Source organism: Odocoileus virginianus, chromosome 28 (genome assembly GCF_023699985.2).
Source record: "Odocoileus virginianus isolate 20LAN1187 ecotype Illinois chromosome 28, Ovbor_1.2, whole genome shotgun sequence".
NCBI classification, from domain to species: Eukaryota; Metazoa; Chordata; class Mammalia; order Artiodactyla; family Cervidae; genus Odocoileus; species Odocoileus virginianus.
Window position 1 is genome coordinate 27,718,626 of NC_069701.1, and position 14,834 is coordinate 27,733,459.

The 14,834-nt window shown below is 46.7% G+C and overlaps 1 protein-coding gene across 3 annotated transcripts in view; it reads right to left on the bottom strand.

Moving 5' to 3' along the window:
* Positions 1-321: 321 nt before the first annotated feature.
* Positions 322-14,834, bottom strand: part of ETS1 (ETS proto-oncogene 1, transcription factor) — a 138,648-nt gene continuing 124,135 nt past the window's right edge. For all 3 annotated transcript variants that reach the window (XM_020879226.2, XM_020879228.2, XM_070457377.1), the window contains 2 exons: positions 3,748-3,866; positions 322-2,105 (listed from right to left, as the gene is read on the bottom strand). In XM_020879226.2, coding sequence (XP_020734885.1) covers positions 1,890-2,105; positions 3,748-3,866 — 335 coding nt within the window. In that variant the 3' untranslated portion in view covers positions 322-1,889. The remainder of the gene's footprint in view (positions 2,106-3,747; positions 3,867-14,834) is intronic.

Sequence of the window (14,834 nt, forward strand, 5' to 3'; positions counted from 1 at the left end):
GGCCAAGCCCGAGAAGCCCGTACTGAAGATTTCTTGCCCTCCCTCGCTGAAAGCCATCCCTGTCACCCTCCTTTTCAATCCGGCACCTGTCGAGCTGAGGAAGAGGGGATTCTAATTGTATTAGGCACTTTTCCTTAGTAGTCAGATGTTGGTCCCCTCTCCCAAACTCCATTTTCGGATGACCCTTTACAATGGCCTCGGTTGATGATGTTTGTCGTTCAACTCTGGGAGAAGTAAAAGTAGATTTGAATCTCATGGACCACCTTATTGCTACACCCAAGCTCCTTTCCTTATAGTTCCTATGCCTTCAAGCTTCCTTCCTTTGCGATTACCAACATTCCCTTAGCCTGTGCCAGGATAACAGATCCAAGCACAGGGCCCTTATAGCATCTGCTCTGTGCACCTTTGCCTGCCCACCCAGTCTCACCTGACACCCAACTCAGCTGCCTTAAACCCTTCAAAGGAAAGCCTTGCACTTTTCCCAAAGACAGCCGAGCCGCATTTTATTCCTAGGCTCCCTCAGTTTCCATGGCTTCTAAAACCCAGGACATCTAAATGGCTTTATCAGACACTCTCCAACTCATGACCTGTCTGCGGCTACTCTTTCACTCACCCATCAGAAAGCTGTACATTTCCTTCTACTGAACAACAGAGTGGGGAAAAGTGATAAATGTGGGATGCTGGAAAAATAAGACACAAAGGACAAAGTACAGAGTGTTAGCTGGGAAGGACATGCATTCAGGACTTATTTCCTAAGACCTGAGGGGTAATGCCCGTGCATACAGATTTTATTCCAAGTCATGTATGTTACAAGTCTAAAAAACCAGTAGAGAACCAGGTCAATCTTCTCCCTTCACTCCCTCTTTCATAAGACTACTACAGTGCTCCTACACTTACTATTGTCCAAAGCAGGGCTGCAAAATACATTCAGTTCAAAGACTTAATGCTTCTTAGCTCAATGTTAAGTCCAAACTCTGAGAATACACTCATAACAAATAAGTAGAGGGGTGTGATCATAATTTTTAAAAATTAAAGGAGAAACTCACATGCACAGTTCCCTTGTACCCAAATTAGCATCATTTTTTTTCCTTAACACATCAGTCACATGAACTTGGGATCCCCAAATCTCAGTGATGGCGCTTTGTCTTTCCAGTGGGGTCTATATAAACAGTTTCCTTTCACTGTGTCAGAATCCTCAGTCGGCAAATAAAAACAAAATTGCATGATTATCGCAATACTGAGACCACCTTAGAGCTTAAGACGATTTTTAAGGAAAAAAAAAAATACTGGCACAAAATTTAATAGAATAAATTTTAACACAAAAACAGTTTCAGCCCCTCCCTACTGAAGTCCATCTTTGTTTCGAAAGTAGAACAAAAAGGTCAATAGTCCGTGATTTTTTAGTGCACCTGCAAACAAAAGGCTTTATCCTACCTCCCTCTTTTTTGCCCTCCCAGACCTAAAGACAAAAGGAAATTAATTGCCTTTCATTAGTTTCAAGACTCCTGGTGCATCAATTTCTTTTGCTAATAGGTCCATAACTCAAGACATATTTTTTTTCGTGGATGATTTTTTTTTTAATATAAATGACTGGACGTGTTAGTCTCTTCCTCCCTTAAGCCAGATTCTTCAAGCTTCTAAGAAGGCCCTTGTCTCCTGAAAATCCGCTCCAGAATTTCTTGTCCCACCCACCCCACCAGTCCTGGCTCTCCTTCAACGGCGCACAATGGATTATAGCTGCAGCTCACTTAGCTCCCACCCCTGAATGTAAAAAAAAAAGAGTTCTGGAAAATTAAAAATAGAATAACAATTAAAAAATTAAAGAGTCCGACCGATATGGTTGTTCTCTGAAATGTCTCAGCAGGGTTTCCCCGGCCCCTCAGTGCCCATCACTCGTCGGCGTCGGGCTTGACATCCAGCATGGCATGGAGCTCCTCGGGCGTGTACCCCAGCAGGCTTTGCAGGTCACACACAAAACGGTACACGTAGCGTTTACCCGCTGTCTTGTGGATGATGTTTTTGTCGTAATAGTAGCGAAGACCACGGCTCAGTTTCTCATAATTCATCTTAGGCTTGTTTTTCCTTTTTCCCCATCTCCTGGCCACCTGAAATTTAATTTTTAAAAAAGAAGAGGAGGTGAACACTTCCAGAATAAGCCAAAGATACATGTTAATATGCCTGCACTCATTGGTGATGACCCATGATGCTCAAAAGATGGCTAGAGATTCACTGACAAAGAAGTTACTCTTCTGAATTCCAAGTTTTGAGGGCTAGCCCAGGTTGGCAGTGAAGTGGATTCTTTAAGCTGATGAAAGCACAGAGACCCTGAACCGCTATGGAACGGGAGTTAAAGCATTTGATATTTTAAAAAGAGTCTTTTTTCATAGAAGATGCTACAGAGTCTCCTCTTACCCCGTATTATTGATAGAACGTCTTTGCTTTGAAAGCATGAGATCTGACGTGAGGGACGAAGGACTGAGTTACAGTCACACCTGCCTTTCCTCAACAGGAAGCATCTTCTTTTTTTTTTCCCGAGGCACAGGGCTTCTCACTTCAGCTGGAACAGAGGGCCTGTCTCTCTCTCATTCATTGCTGTGCATCCTCCGAATTTGGGCGTGTCATAGAGCGACCACTCACTATTTGTTTTTTTGTTTCTGTTTTCTTATTGATGTATAATTGATTTACAATGTTGTATTAGTTTCAGGTTATGATTCGCTTCTACATACATATATTTTCAGATCTTTTCCCCTTATAGATTATCACAGAATACTGACTAGAGTTCCCTGTGCTATACAGTAGGTCCTTACTGGTTGCCAACTCTTTGAGACCCCATGGACTATACATATCCAAGGAATTCTCCAGGCCAGAATACTGGAGTGGGTATCTTTTCCCTTCTCCAGGGGATCTTCGCAACCCAGGGATCAAACCAAGGTCTCCCACATTACCGGCAGATTCTTTACCAGTTGAGCCACAAGGGAAGCCCAGGAATACTGGAGTAGGTAGCCAATCCCTTCTCCAGCGGATCTTCCCGACCCAGGGATCGAACCAGGGTCTCCTGCATTGCAGGCGGATTCTTTACCAACTTTTATAGCTCAGTTGATAAAGAATCCGCCTGCAATGTGTATATGTTCATCTCAAGCTCAGTGTATTCCTCCCTCTGTCACTGTTTTTTGAAGAAAAAAACGAAATAATGAGTGAATCGCACCAAACTTTGAAGGCCTCTCAAACTGTCAGATGCCACAAGACCAAGAAGGGAACAAAGTCAGAGAAGGCAACTTGTGTTTTTGTCGTTTAGTCGCTAAGTCGGGTTTGACTCCTTTTGTGACGCCATGGACTGCAACCCACCAGATTCTTCTGTCCATAGCATTTTCTAGGCAAGAATACTGGAGTGGGTTGCCATTTCCTTCTCCAGGGGATCTTCCCAATCCAGGGGCTGAACCCGAGTATCCTGCACTGACAGGTGGGTACTTTACCACTGAGAGACCAGGAAACTTGTGTTTACAAAAGGCCTAACATGTGACAGGCACTGTAGGCACATCCTATCCGTTAAGCCAAAAAATGAACGGGCAACATAGGTCTTTTCTTTGTTTTCCAAATGATGCAACTAAGGCTCAGAGAAGGTCCCCCAAGTAGCAAGTGGCAGAGCTGGGATTCGAACCCTAGAAAACACCATCAAGCCCCATACAACCCATCCCCAGAGCTCTCACCCTCCCTGGACACAACACTCTTAAGTCACTCCCTCCTTACCTCATCTGGGTCAGAAAGCTTGAATTCCCAGCCATCTCCTGTCCAGCTGATGAAAGACTGACAGGACTTATCTGTGAGTAATTCCAGAAGAAACTGCCACAGCTGGATCGGTCCGCTGCCTGGGGACAGAAGCCACGGTGAATCAGCAAATCCCACTACAGGGCGCTCCCCTCCCAGCCCATCAGCCAGGGGGAAAAGAGGGCAACCCAGAGCACAGGAGTTGCAGGAGCTTGTGGAACAGATGGAAAAGGTGAAGAATTCCCACCAAAACCGCCTTTAGGATGGAGTATCAGTTGCCTTATTTAGATCGATTTAAAAGTCAGTCCATTTTTTATGGCCAAGCAAACTCTAGAAAGAAAATCCTGGATCCCTCCTTTGATATATTCTAAGGCAACATGGTCTGTTTGGCCTTCAAAAACAAAGTCATTATTTTTGCCTTATAAAGTACTCAAGGTATGAACCAAGGAGTGTATTTGCCAGCTCCAAGCAGAAGTCAAAGCCCCAAAGCAAAGCCTCAGTAAGGACCCTTTGGTCCCTGGTTTTCGAGAAGAATCATTACCTTAGGGTGATCTAACAAGGGAAGAGAAATTAAGATTTCTCTTGGTCATAATATTCCTCTCTACCACAATCCCCAAGATGCCTACAGGCAAGCATCCAAACTAAGAAACGGAGGAAATTAACTTGCCAGCTATGAAATCCTCAAAGGTCAGGTTAGCACTGTCTCAGAGATTCACCACAGTTCAGTAGACTCTAATTCTCTCTCTCACACACACACACACACACACACACAATTCTCGTCTTAGTCATCAACACTGCCAACATTAGTTCTGGAAGGCCTGACATACTCTGATTGTCAGTTTATCTTACACTAAAAGAGTTTATGCTACATAGATTTCCTTCTAGGATAGTTTTCTATTCAGAAATGAAAATGATGCTAGAGATTCCTATCTGATTTATGGGTGTAGCTACAGAGACAGATACGGGCTCAACAGTCCACACTGCTTGTTACACGTCTACACTGTGTAGACGTATAGGCCTTATTAACACCATCTCAGAAGCAATCTGGACATAGTGCAGTTGGAGAGACCCAGTCCGTGTAGACAAAGCCTGGCATGCTCTGACTCACATAAGAAAACTTGAGTTTGTTAGGCTCTAATCCTTAACCTGAGTTTCAAACGTGTCTGATCCTAAGTAAACTGAGATGCAGTAGGAAACAAGCTTGCGTTGCCTCTCGATCTAATAAAGAAATGCCCTTCATGATCTAGGAGGGCGATCTCTTGTCATATCTTGGACACACCTACAAGACATTTTCACGTTCACCATTTTGCTTATTCCTAAAACCAACTCCCCAGTCTCCTTATAGGCATGGTAGACTGGGCTGACTGCCTCCATTCTATCGGTGCAGAGTAAGGTGCTCAGAAAAAATTGATGTGACATTGGTCTAGGCACCGTTAGAAAACAGTGGGCCAATCCCCGGACCTTGACTCCAGGTCCCAGGGTAATCTTGATGGACGCCTATGAACAAACAGCGGCTGGTGCTCATCATCACTGGTGGGACACCCCAAGGAAGCCGTGGCTATAATAACAGCATCCCTGTGGTCCCTCCTCAACCCAGCCCAAGCTCAGCAAGGAAAATGAAATACCTCTACCTCACCCTTCTATGAACCCTGAGTACTTTTTTTTTTCCAGTATCTTTTTTTTTTTAATTTATTTTTTTTTATTAGTTGGAGGCTAATTACTTTACAATATTGTAGTGGTTTTTGTCATACATTGACATGAATCAGCCATGGATATACATGTATTCCCCATCCCGATCCCCCCTCCCCCCCCCCCCCGAGTACTTTAAAACCATCTTGCAAGAAATACCTTACATATACTCTAGAATTAAATAATTCAGCCAATGCCTGCAAAGTATATTAACATTTGAAGAAACAGTCCCAGGAATGACACTGGTAAAGCCTTACCCCCTTTTCTGTTTCTACTCCAATGAAAAAAAAAAAAATACATTTTCTAGACAGCTCAGACACATTTGCAGTTTCCTTGGCAGCCAAGTAGTCACCGGCTACAACCTTCTGCCAGGAAGAATGTCCTGTCGTGACTTCCTATGAGGAATCCATTGAGAAGCCATCCGGATGGGCAGGAGGAAAACAAATTTCTATTAAGAAATGCTATAGAATTAGTTACAATAGCCCTTGTGGCGTAATAGGTATCCTGGAGAAGTGTAGAACAGATACCCACTGAACCACTGAAATGAGACATGAAAGGAAAAATCAACTAACCCAAAATTATGAAAATAAGCCAGGGAGTTCATGGTCCTCTCTTGGGTCAAGACCACAGACCATAGACATGGTGGACAGAGGTCTGCTTTCAGACACCTGGTAAAGGAAAGCAGGAACAGGAGCTAGGATTTATGGTCCACCTACTATGTACCACAGTAATATGTCATGTTTTAGAGCATCTTATTGGGTTCGCCAAAATGTTCATTCGGGTTTTTCCGTAACATCATATGGAAAAATCCGAATGATCTTTCTGACCAACCCAATATTTATCCCTCACAATAAATCCATGAGTAGATACTACTGTTATCACATTTGTTTCTCCCACTGTACAGCAGAGAAAACTGACCCATTGTGTGTCCTGTCCAAGGTTGTGCAGGTCAGAAGTGGTATGACTAGAACCCAGGCAGCCTGACCCCGTAAATCTCCATCTCAACACTGCAAAGCCCCCAGGGAAGGCCAACCCAGAGCTGGCATCTAACCTGCCCGCTGGCTGCAATGGTCCTGGGGGTAAAAGGACCTTGCATGTGAAAAACATCTCTTCCCCATGGCTCACAGTAAGCAGTCCAGGACACCGGATGGCCAGTGGTTCCCCTGTCAGTCTGACCACTGGGGACCTTGGTGTCCCCTACGCAGGTGGCACTTCCAACTCCATCTGAACCCCCCATGGTCACCATTAGGCCATGTAATTTCATTACTTCTCACCCCCACTAGTTGTCTTCAAACCTCTCATATTGTGTGTGTGTGTGTGTGTGTGTGTGTGCACGCACATGCGCGCACTCAGTCGTGTCCAACTCTTTGAGACCCCATGAAGGCTCCCCTGTCCATGGGATTTTTCAGATGAGAATACTGGAGTGGGCTGCCATTTCCTTCTCCAGGGACTCTTCCCAGCCCAGGGCTCGAACCTGAGTCTCCTGCATCTCCTACATTGGCAGGCGGATTTTTCACTGCTGAGCCTATGGGGGAAGCCCTCTTTCATACCACTAGTCTTAAAATCCCTTTAGGGATAAGAGGTCTAATTATACCAGGTTGAGTAAAGAGGAAGAATTATGGGGATTCTTTTCCCTGGGAAGTTGTGGTCAGTGGCAGGGAGAAGCATGCACATCCGGATTCCCGGGGAGGGGGGTCCAAGAGCCACCTCTGGCCCCCACCCTTCAGATGCGCAGCCATGGAGTGGGGACGGGGCTTGGATTAGCGTCACAGGGACCAGCTCACAAGGAAGGGATGTCAGATGGAACTACTCCCGCCGCTCCTGCTCCCACTTCAGAGCCACACCCCGGTGTCCGTGTACATCTGATCCCTGGGGTCTGTGGATGTGGCCGGGGCGGAGTGAGTCCTGGCACATGGGTGTTTTTTTCCCTCCATGTGAGTTGTCCTTTGTTCATAAGGAACACAAAACTGAAATTCGGGAACTGGGAGCCCAAGTCCTAGGTGTGGCGCCTCTTTTTTTGTCCTATTTACTGAAGGGAAGAGGGAGGGTAAATAGGAAAACCAGATGCCAAGAGAAAGGACAGGGCGCAGGATGGGGAGGCAGGGAGGGACGTGTCTGCAGGGCTGCACAAGAGCGAAGTCATAGCAGCAGTGATGTCAGGGCGAGTTTCCTTCCCTTATTCTTGAGGAGAGATCCCGCCAGCCTACCCCCACCAACGGCACGCAGGGCGCTCCCACTGGGGCATTCTGGAAGCTGCTGCTAACCTTTCAGAAAGCCCGCATTGTGACCCCGAATAAAAGGGATCCATGATGCCTCCCAGAAATTCTTATACATTTCTCTCTTATACATTTCTGCTGACACCCCAACCCTCTTTAAGGTTGTGCGGGCATCAGTGATAGGACAGACATGGGCTTCTTTTCCCCGCCAGACAGCGGAATATGGGCGTCGGGGTGGCTGGTCCCCAGGCTGGACCAGTGGAGAGCCCCACGCTGGAGCCTGTTTCCATGACAATGTATCCATCCTCCCCTTGGGTCTGGGAGGGAAGATCAGGACCTCTCAGGGTGGCCCACTCCCAGAGCTGACTCTGGGGTCACTGGTGACTCTGACCTGATGGCAGCACCCAAGTCCAGGCCCAAGGGAAGTTCTCAAGCCCCAGACTTGCCTACATGCCGGCTGAGGTTGGCCCGCTCAATCTGAGCTCTTGCAGGGGCTGTTTCTGGATCGCTTGGCATCAGTCTGCCCAAATCTGAGGGGCCCGGGCTCCATCCCTGCCTCCTTCCCTCCAACGCATCTTCATGGGGAAAAGCCTTCTCCTTGCCTCCATTCCACTCACACCTCCTCTCGGCCCTGGGCCCAGCCCCCTCCACCCACCCAACCGGACTCTGATCCCAGTGACCTTTGTCCCAGGAGCGGAGAATGGTACTAATAATAGTGCCAGTCATGGGCAGGGGAGCTCACACACCGAGTGTGACTCACAATGCTGTCCCTGTCCAGGGGCCTAGGGCAGTCAACGGCGGCCTTCACCAGGCCGCCCTGGGGTGTCACACGTCAGGAATCCAGTGGCATCATTGGGAAACTATGCTTCTCAAGTCGAAGCTCTGAACCACAACAACAGAGGGTCCCTGTTCGAAGGAAGTCTCTCTCGCAGGCGGGGCGGGGAGGTGGGGGGGGACTCCCCCCTTCCACGGCTGCAGTGGGGAATTTCCTCTGACTGCTTTGTTCTTCTCGGCTTCTGGGGAAGAGGAAAATTCTCAGTACAACACTGACAGCCCCAATCTGAAAACGGGGACACGGCCTCCAGACAGATAACATCAGGTGGGTACCTGGAGGGACCCCAGGACAGCAAAGCAAGTCGCAGGACAATGCCTCCCTCCAGGGGAACCCTTAAAGCATGTCAAATTCAAGAATATAATCTCTCTCTCTCTGTTTTTTAAGGCAAAACTTGAAGTGAATTTCTACTCATTGAGTTGATTACACCCCTTCTCTTTGTCTAGGGACTAGAAGGTCCCCATCTATCTAGATGAGGGGTGGTTATTTAAAAGCCCTGCTTTTTTTTCCATTCATTACTCTGAGGCTAAGATGTGAGCTACTTGGGTACAAGGAAAGGCACAGGCTAGGATGTTAGCAAGGTGTTCCCGATGAAGGTGCTCTGGTTCATAATCCTTCTCCATGAGGCCACCTGTGGGTATCTTTCTTCTCATTTTCTAGGCGTGGGGGTTGCCAGCCATGGCGATGATCTCACTGCTCGTGAACCGCGGTCAGAGTGGGACTTCAGCTTTTCCAGCTCAGCTGCACGTTCTCGCTCCGTCACCTGTGCCCAGCGCAAGGCTAACATGCAAGAGTCAGGCCCCGGGTAGCCAGCGTCTTGTCTCGGGCAGCCTCCCATCATGCTTTGCTGTCAGCAGGGCCAGCCCCGACGGCTGGCTCTCCCCGCATCTCTCTCATCACTAGAACACATGCTCCAGGGGCTGGGCCCATGTGTTGTTACTGCTGTAACCCAAAGCCTGGGATGGTGCCTCACCAACAAATACCAACTATCAAAAAACCTGCTTGCTGTTATATGATCCAGCTGTCAGCTCCCTGGGAGCCTGGGTTGCATCTGATTGACCCTTACAGGCATAGTCAGTGCCCGGCCTGGGACCCGGTCTTGGACAGGTGAGCTCTGTAAACATTTACTGAACTGCCTTACTCAAGCAATCCTCCTGTGCGGAAAGGTATCAGGGTTTTGAAAAGGTGACCCAAACTGCTTCTCTCTATTAAACTATATTTGGGGTCAAACAATATGGGGGACTCCCAGGCTACATTTCATCAACATGCACCCCAAAATAAAAACGACCACACCTCTGGTCCTTTGGGGATTCATCTGCTACTTTGAGAATCTAATCTCTGTAGCTCGACTCTCCAAGTCAAATCAAACACCTCAGTGTGGGCAGGACACCGCATTTATTTTAACCTATGAAACTCTCATGGTTGGTTACCCTTGCAGCAGGGTTCACTTGGCCCCGATAGCACACATCTGACAGGTGGTCCTAAAACAGGGCAACGGGACATACGGCCCCTCCCGCTCACCCAGGTGTCTCTGCCCACAGCCAAACGATGGTGGCAAAAACAGAACACTCGAATCCAGAAATGACCCATCTGTTCACAAGTTTATCTTTCTTACAAACTACTGCAGGATGGCATCACTGACTCAATGGACATGAGTTTGAGCAAACTCCGGGAGATAGTAAAGGACAGGGGAGCCTGGCGTGCTGTAGACCATGAGGTCGCAGAGAGCTGGACACGACTGAATGAACAGCAACAAGTGCAGGGGTGCCCACCTCTGGGGGTGGGCAGGTGACCCCAGAATCTAAGTGTCACCCACTTCTTGTCAACCCCATTCTAAATTATCATTCACAAATGATCCCGAAGTCCCTCTTTTTCCTTTCAGTTCTTATGACATGACGTTTAATGAGAAACTGAACAGAAAGCATCCTGACAGTGTCTTGACCTCTGGGCCAAACTCAACATGAAGCTGCACTGTCCTCTGCCTAAGGATGGAGTCGGTACCCAGGGCACCAGGAAGATTTTCAAAAGAAGGAAGAGCAGAGACTGCATGGTACTTTGGCTTGGTTTTATGCCTGTAAGAGCCTTTCCCCATTTCTTCTGAGTTACATCCCTCCTTTTCTCCCAACTCAACCCAATCTCACTTCATCCCCACCACAATCTACACACAATCCATTCTGTAACTGGCTGAAATGCCTTGGTTCAACAAATCACTCTAAACCATTATGTTCTATATACTTCTTCTCTGTCAATGGCTAGTAACTCAAGGACAGCAATCCAGGATTTAAGTTCCTATAACGCAACTCAAAACCACAAACAACATTCTAACAGGTGCTTGAAAACTATCTCTTGTGAATATCATGAAAGACAACAGGTTCATGCCCTTGCATTTATGGATGCTGGAACAGCCAGTATCTAACAATGGAAACAATTAAGAAAACAAAACCAGTCTTTGATGTCAAGTCCACGTCTCTGAAACAGCAGACCAAAAGAAAGGAGGAAGCGTTTCAAAAAATTTAAACAAATACATATGTCGGACATTGGGCATACTGACTGAGATGACAGCAGACAGTATCCTATAAAATGAAAATATATACATGATGGTAGGAAATGCCCAACATAGGGAGCCCAATGTCTAGAGCCTTGACCCCACTTCTCTGATTCATTGAGCGATTTCATACAGCTCATTTAACCTCTCTGGGCTTTAGTTTATCCATCTCTAAAATGCAAATAGTTATCATAGCTCCTTCCTCCTTTATAGACATATATGACCATATATGACCACAGTGTAGAACAGTTTGGGAATATAAAACGTAACAGTAGAATTAAACAGAAGAATTCGACAACAGAAAAAATATTTTTAAAAGCAGATTTTTCAAAAGAAAAACAGGATGGAACAGAAAAACAAAATAGCAAAAGCACTAAATAAAATTCAATTATTCTTCCAAGAATTCAATTGGCCTTTTATACGGCAACTTTGAACGAGGAGAAAGTTAGAAGGGAAAGCAAAATGATTAACATATATAAACATAAAATGTTTTAAATACTGTAGCTGAGAAAACAGTTAAGGTTTTTTCAAGTGAGGGATAACTCTGAAGTTCCTGCTCTAATTCAAAGTAGGCAGGCACAGAAAGAGCAGATGCAAACTGCTTTGCAAGTGAAAGTATAGCCGACATTTACGGTTTGGGGAAATCTTGGCCACAGACAGACTTAGATCCTCTTTCCCCCAATGTACTTTTTTTTTTCCCTAATCACTTATACTCCACAGGAAGCCCACTCCACCTAATAATGATGTCGGGCTGAGCTACACCGAGTCCAGCATTCCCCACAAATGTCTGTAGTTTGGCCCAAGAGACAGATCCCATCAGTATTAATCGAAGGAAGAGCAGAAAGTCTTGTCCAGAGATCAATGTCCAAGACCGTCCTGGCAAGGAGCCTAGTTGGCTGGCCTTAGCTTAGCCAGACTCCCCTACTTGGGGCAGACTTAACTGAGACTCACTTGGGTCTGCCTGGGGCCTGCGCAAAAGACAGTTACACACTTGAGTGTCTAAAGGAAAGGCCCTTGTTTTTGCTTGCGCTCCTCACACCTGCAAGTGTTCAAGGACACACGTGTGGGGGTGGCTACAGGGAGAAGAGACGGTTCCTCTCTTAAAGGGGCAGCCTGTCCTCAAAGGCAGGCACCTTCCCTCCAAACTCAAGAATTCTGTCTAATCATGTTCACCCTGCCACTCAGACACACTCCTGGACAGCGAGCTGGTTAAGCGCAAGCCAGGAAGTGGGTTTCTTCAGAGCTTTTCCTTCCAATGTCTTCTAGGTAACTGATTGTTTTAAGAAGTCACCAGAAATGAGTGAGGTCTGGATTTGAGGGTATAGAGTGCAAACTGATGCTGAACCTCCAATACTTTGGCCACCTGATGAGAAGAACAGACTCACTGGAAAAGACCCTGATGCTGGGAAAGACTGAGGGCAGGAAGAGAAGTGGGTGACAGAGGATGAGATGGTTGGATGGCATCACCAACTCAATGGACATGAGCTTAAGCAAACTCCAGGAAATGGTGAAGGACAAGGAAGCCAGGCCTGCTGCAGTCCATGGGGCTGCAAAGAGTCAGACCTGAGTGGGTGACCGAACAGTAAAGGTGCAAATTGTGTTCAGAAATAAAAGATGCTTTAGCAAGCTAATATAAATATCCAAAGGATGTATGTATAATCACGGCTGATTCACATTGCTATATGGCAGAAGCCAATACAACACTGTAAAAATGAGAAAAGCAAAACTTTTTTTAAAAAATGAAAATATATATATATATATCTATACTACAGGCAATTTAAAAAAAAAAGAAAATGCCTTCTTAAGCATCTAGGTCATAAGAAGGAAGATGGCTTCACTGATTAGGACTAGAAAATAAAGACTTGAGAGTTCTGAAGCCTGGACCTTTCCTAGTAGATTTTCCATGCAATCTCTGAGCTTTATTTCATCCTAGGAGTAAAGTTTCCCCCTTGTACCAAAGATAAGAGAAATGACTAGTTAACGTATTCAAATTCTTGGGGTGGTGAACTATATCTTAAACCATCATTGGAGCACACAACTTTTCAAGCCTTTATCCAATAAATAATTTCTGAGCACCCCTCAGATGTAAAGTGTGGTAGCCAGCCTGGGTGGAATAACAGAAGAGAGTATTAAGAGCAGCAAGGAGGCAGCAGAAGAAACACTTTCGTTCCACTGTAATGGGAGAAGCTGAAAAGAGACTGCCCACGCCTTTAAAGAAGAAAGGACCAAGAACCTAGCCTGGAGGGGCCCTCACGAGAAACTGCACCCATCCTGGCTCTTAAGGTCACCAAACACCCCCTCAGAGCCCAGCCCTGAGAGCACCTCTCTGGCAGAGCAGGTCCCAGCCTCCACACCAAGTTCAAACTTTCACATTCACCCACCTTAGGACAACTTTCACTCTCATTATCGCTCAAGGAGAGGTGAGTCACAGAGCAAACAATACAGTTGGATAAGGCAATGTCAACAGCAGGCACTGAATCCAGAAGCCAGTCACGGGCCACCAGCAGCGTTGGGATCGTGGTCCAGCATCCTGCTCTAGGACCCGCCCGATGCCGCACTCGTCAGTCAGGGCTGATGGGGCCACGGCCACGTGAGGCTCCACCCTCTGGCCATAGGGAGCATCTGTGACTCCATCCACCAGGTCCTCACCAAGATCATGCTTTCTGAAGCTGCTGCAGTCAGGGACCAGGCATGGAGGTCACATGAGGCCACTCCTGCCAGGCGGGGAGCTCCCCAACTGGGCAACTTTGACCAAAATTCCCAGGAGCCTGGACACCTCCCTTCCTTGGAACTGTTGTGCCATTGGAGGTTCTTCTCACAAGTCTCCTTCCTTCTTGCCTGCCACCGGGCCTGAAAGGTCCCCGCCTTCTCTTTGAAAGCCCTCCACCTTCTCTTGCTCTCTGCCACTCTGTACTTCAGACGTCCCCCACCTCCCCCAAACATTTCTTACAAGTCCAATCATGTCTCGACATCTGCTGCTCAGCAGACCCAAACTAACATGCTACTAATGTTGGATATTTTCCTCCCAATTGTCTGACGTTGTGAAAAATTGTGCTCTTCTTTGTTGTCTGCTGTGTGACTCCGGGCTAGACCTCTTCCCTCCCTGGGAACCCTTAATTCCTTCCTTCATAAAGTGAGGATAACAGATCTTTCTCCATGTGGTTGTTGGTGACAGTTTTAAAAAATATGAACGCATATTAAAGAGTCTAGCACACAGTAAGCGCTCAGCATACATGTGGGTTGAGCTGAAAAGCTGAAGTGACAGGTGGTGCTGGTGTGTGCATGCTGGGTTCCACTTGCCTCTTTGCGCCCCATGGACTGGAGCCCACCAGGTTCCTCTGTCCATGCAATTCTCCAGACAAGAATACTGGAGTGGGTGGCCATTGCCTCCTCCAGGGGATCTTCCCAACCCAGGGATCGAACCTGCGTCTCCTGTATTGGCTGGCAGGTATTTCACACCACTGAACTACTAGGGAGACTTTACAAAGTGACCTAAACTGAAATTAAGTAAGTATCAGCTGTGCCCCTCAAGACACTGCCAGGAATGACTGGAATTCTTTAAGTTAAACCCATCACCCTCTGACCCTAAGGCATGTAGAACTGTACTGGAAAAACAAAAGGTCTGGAGAATAATATGAAACACCAGTAACGATTAGAACCTAAAGAGGGTTTCCTATGGACCTAGCACTGTGCCGAGTGCCTTCCATAAGCTATTCATGCAATTCCCACCACAATCCAAAGAGACAGAAACTGCTATTGTGACCATTTTCCAGATGCGAATACTAAG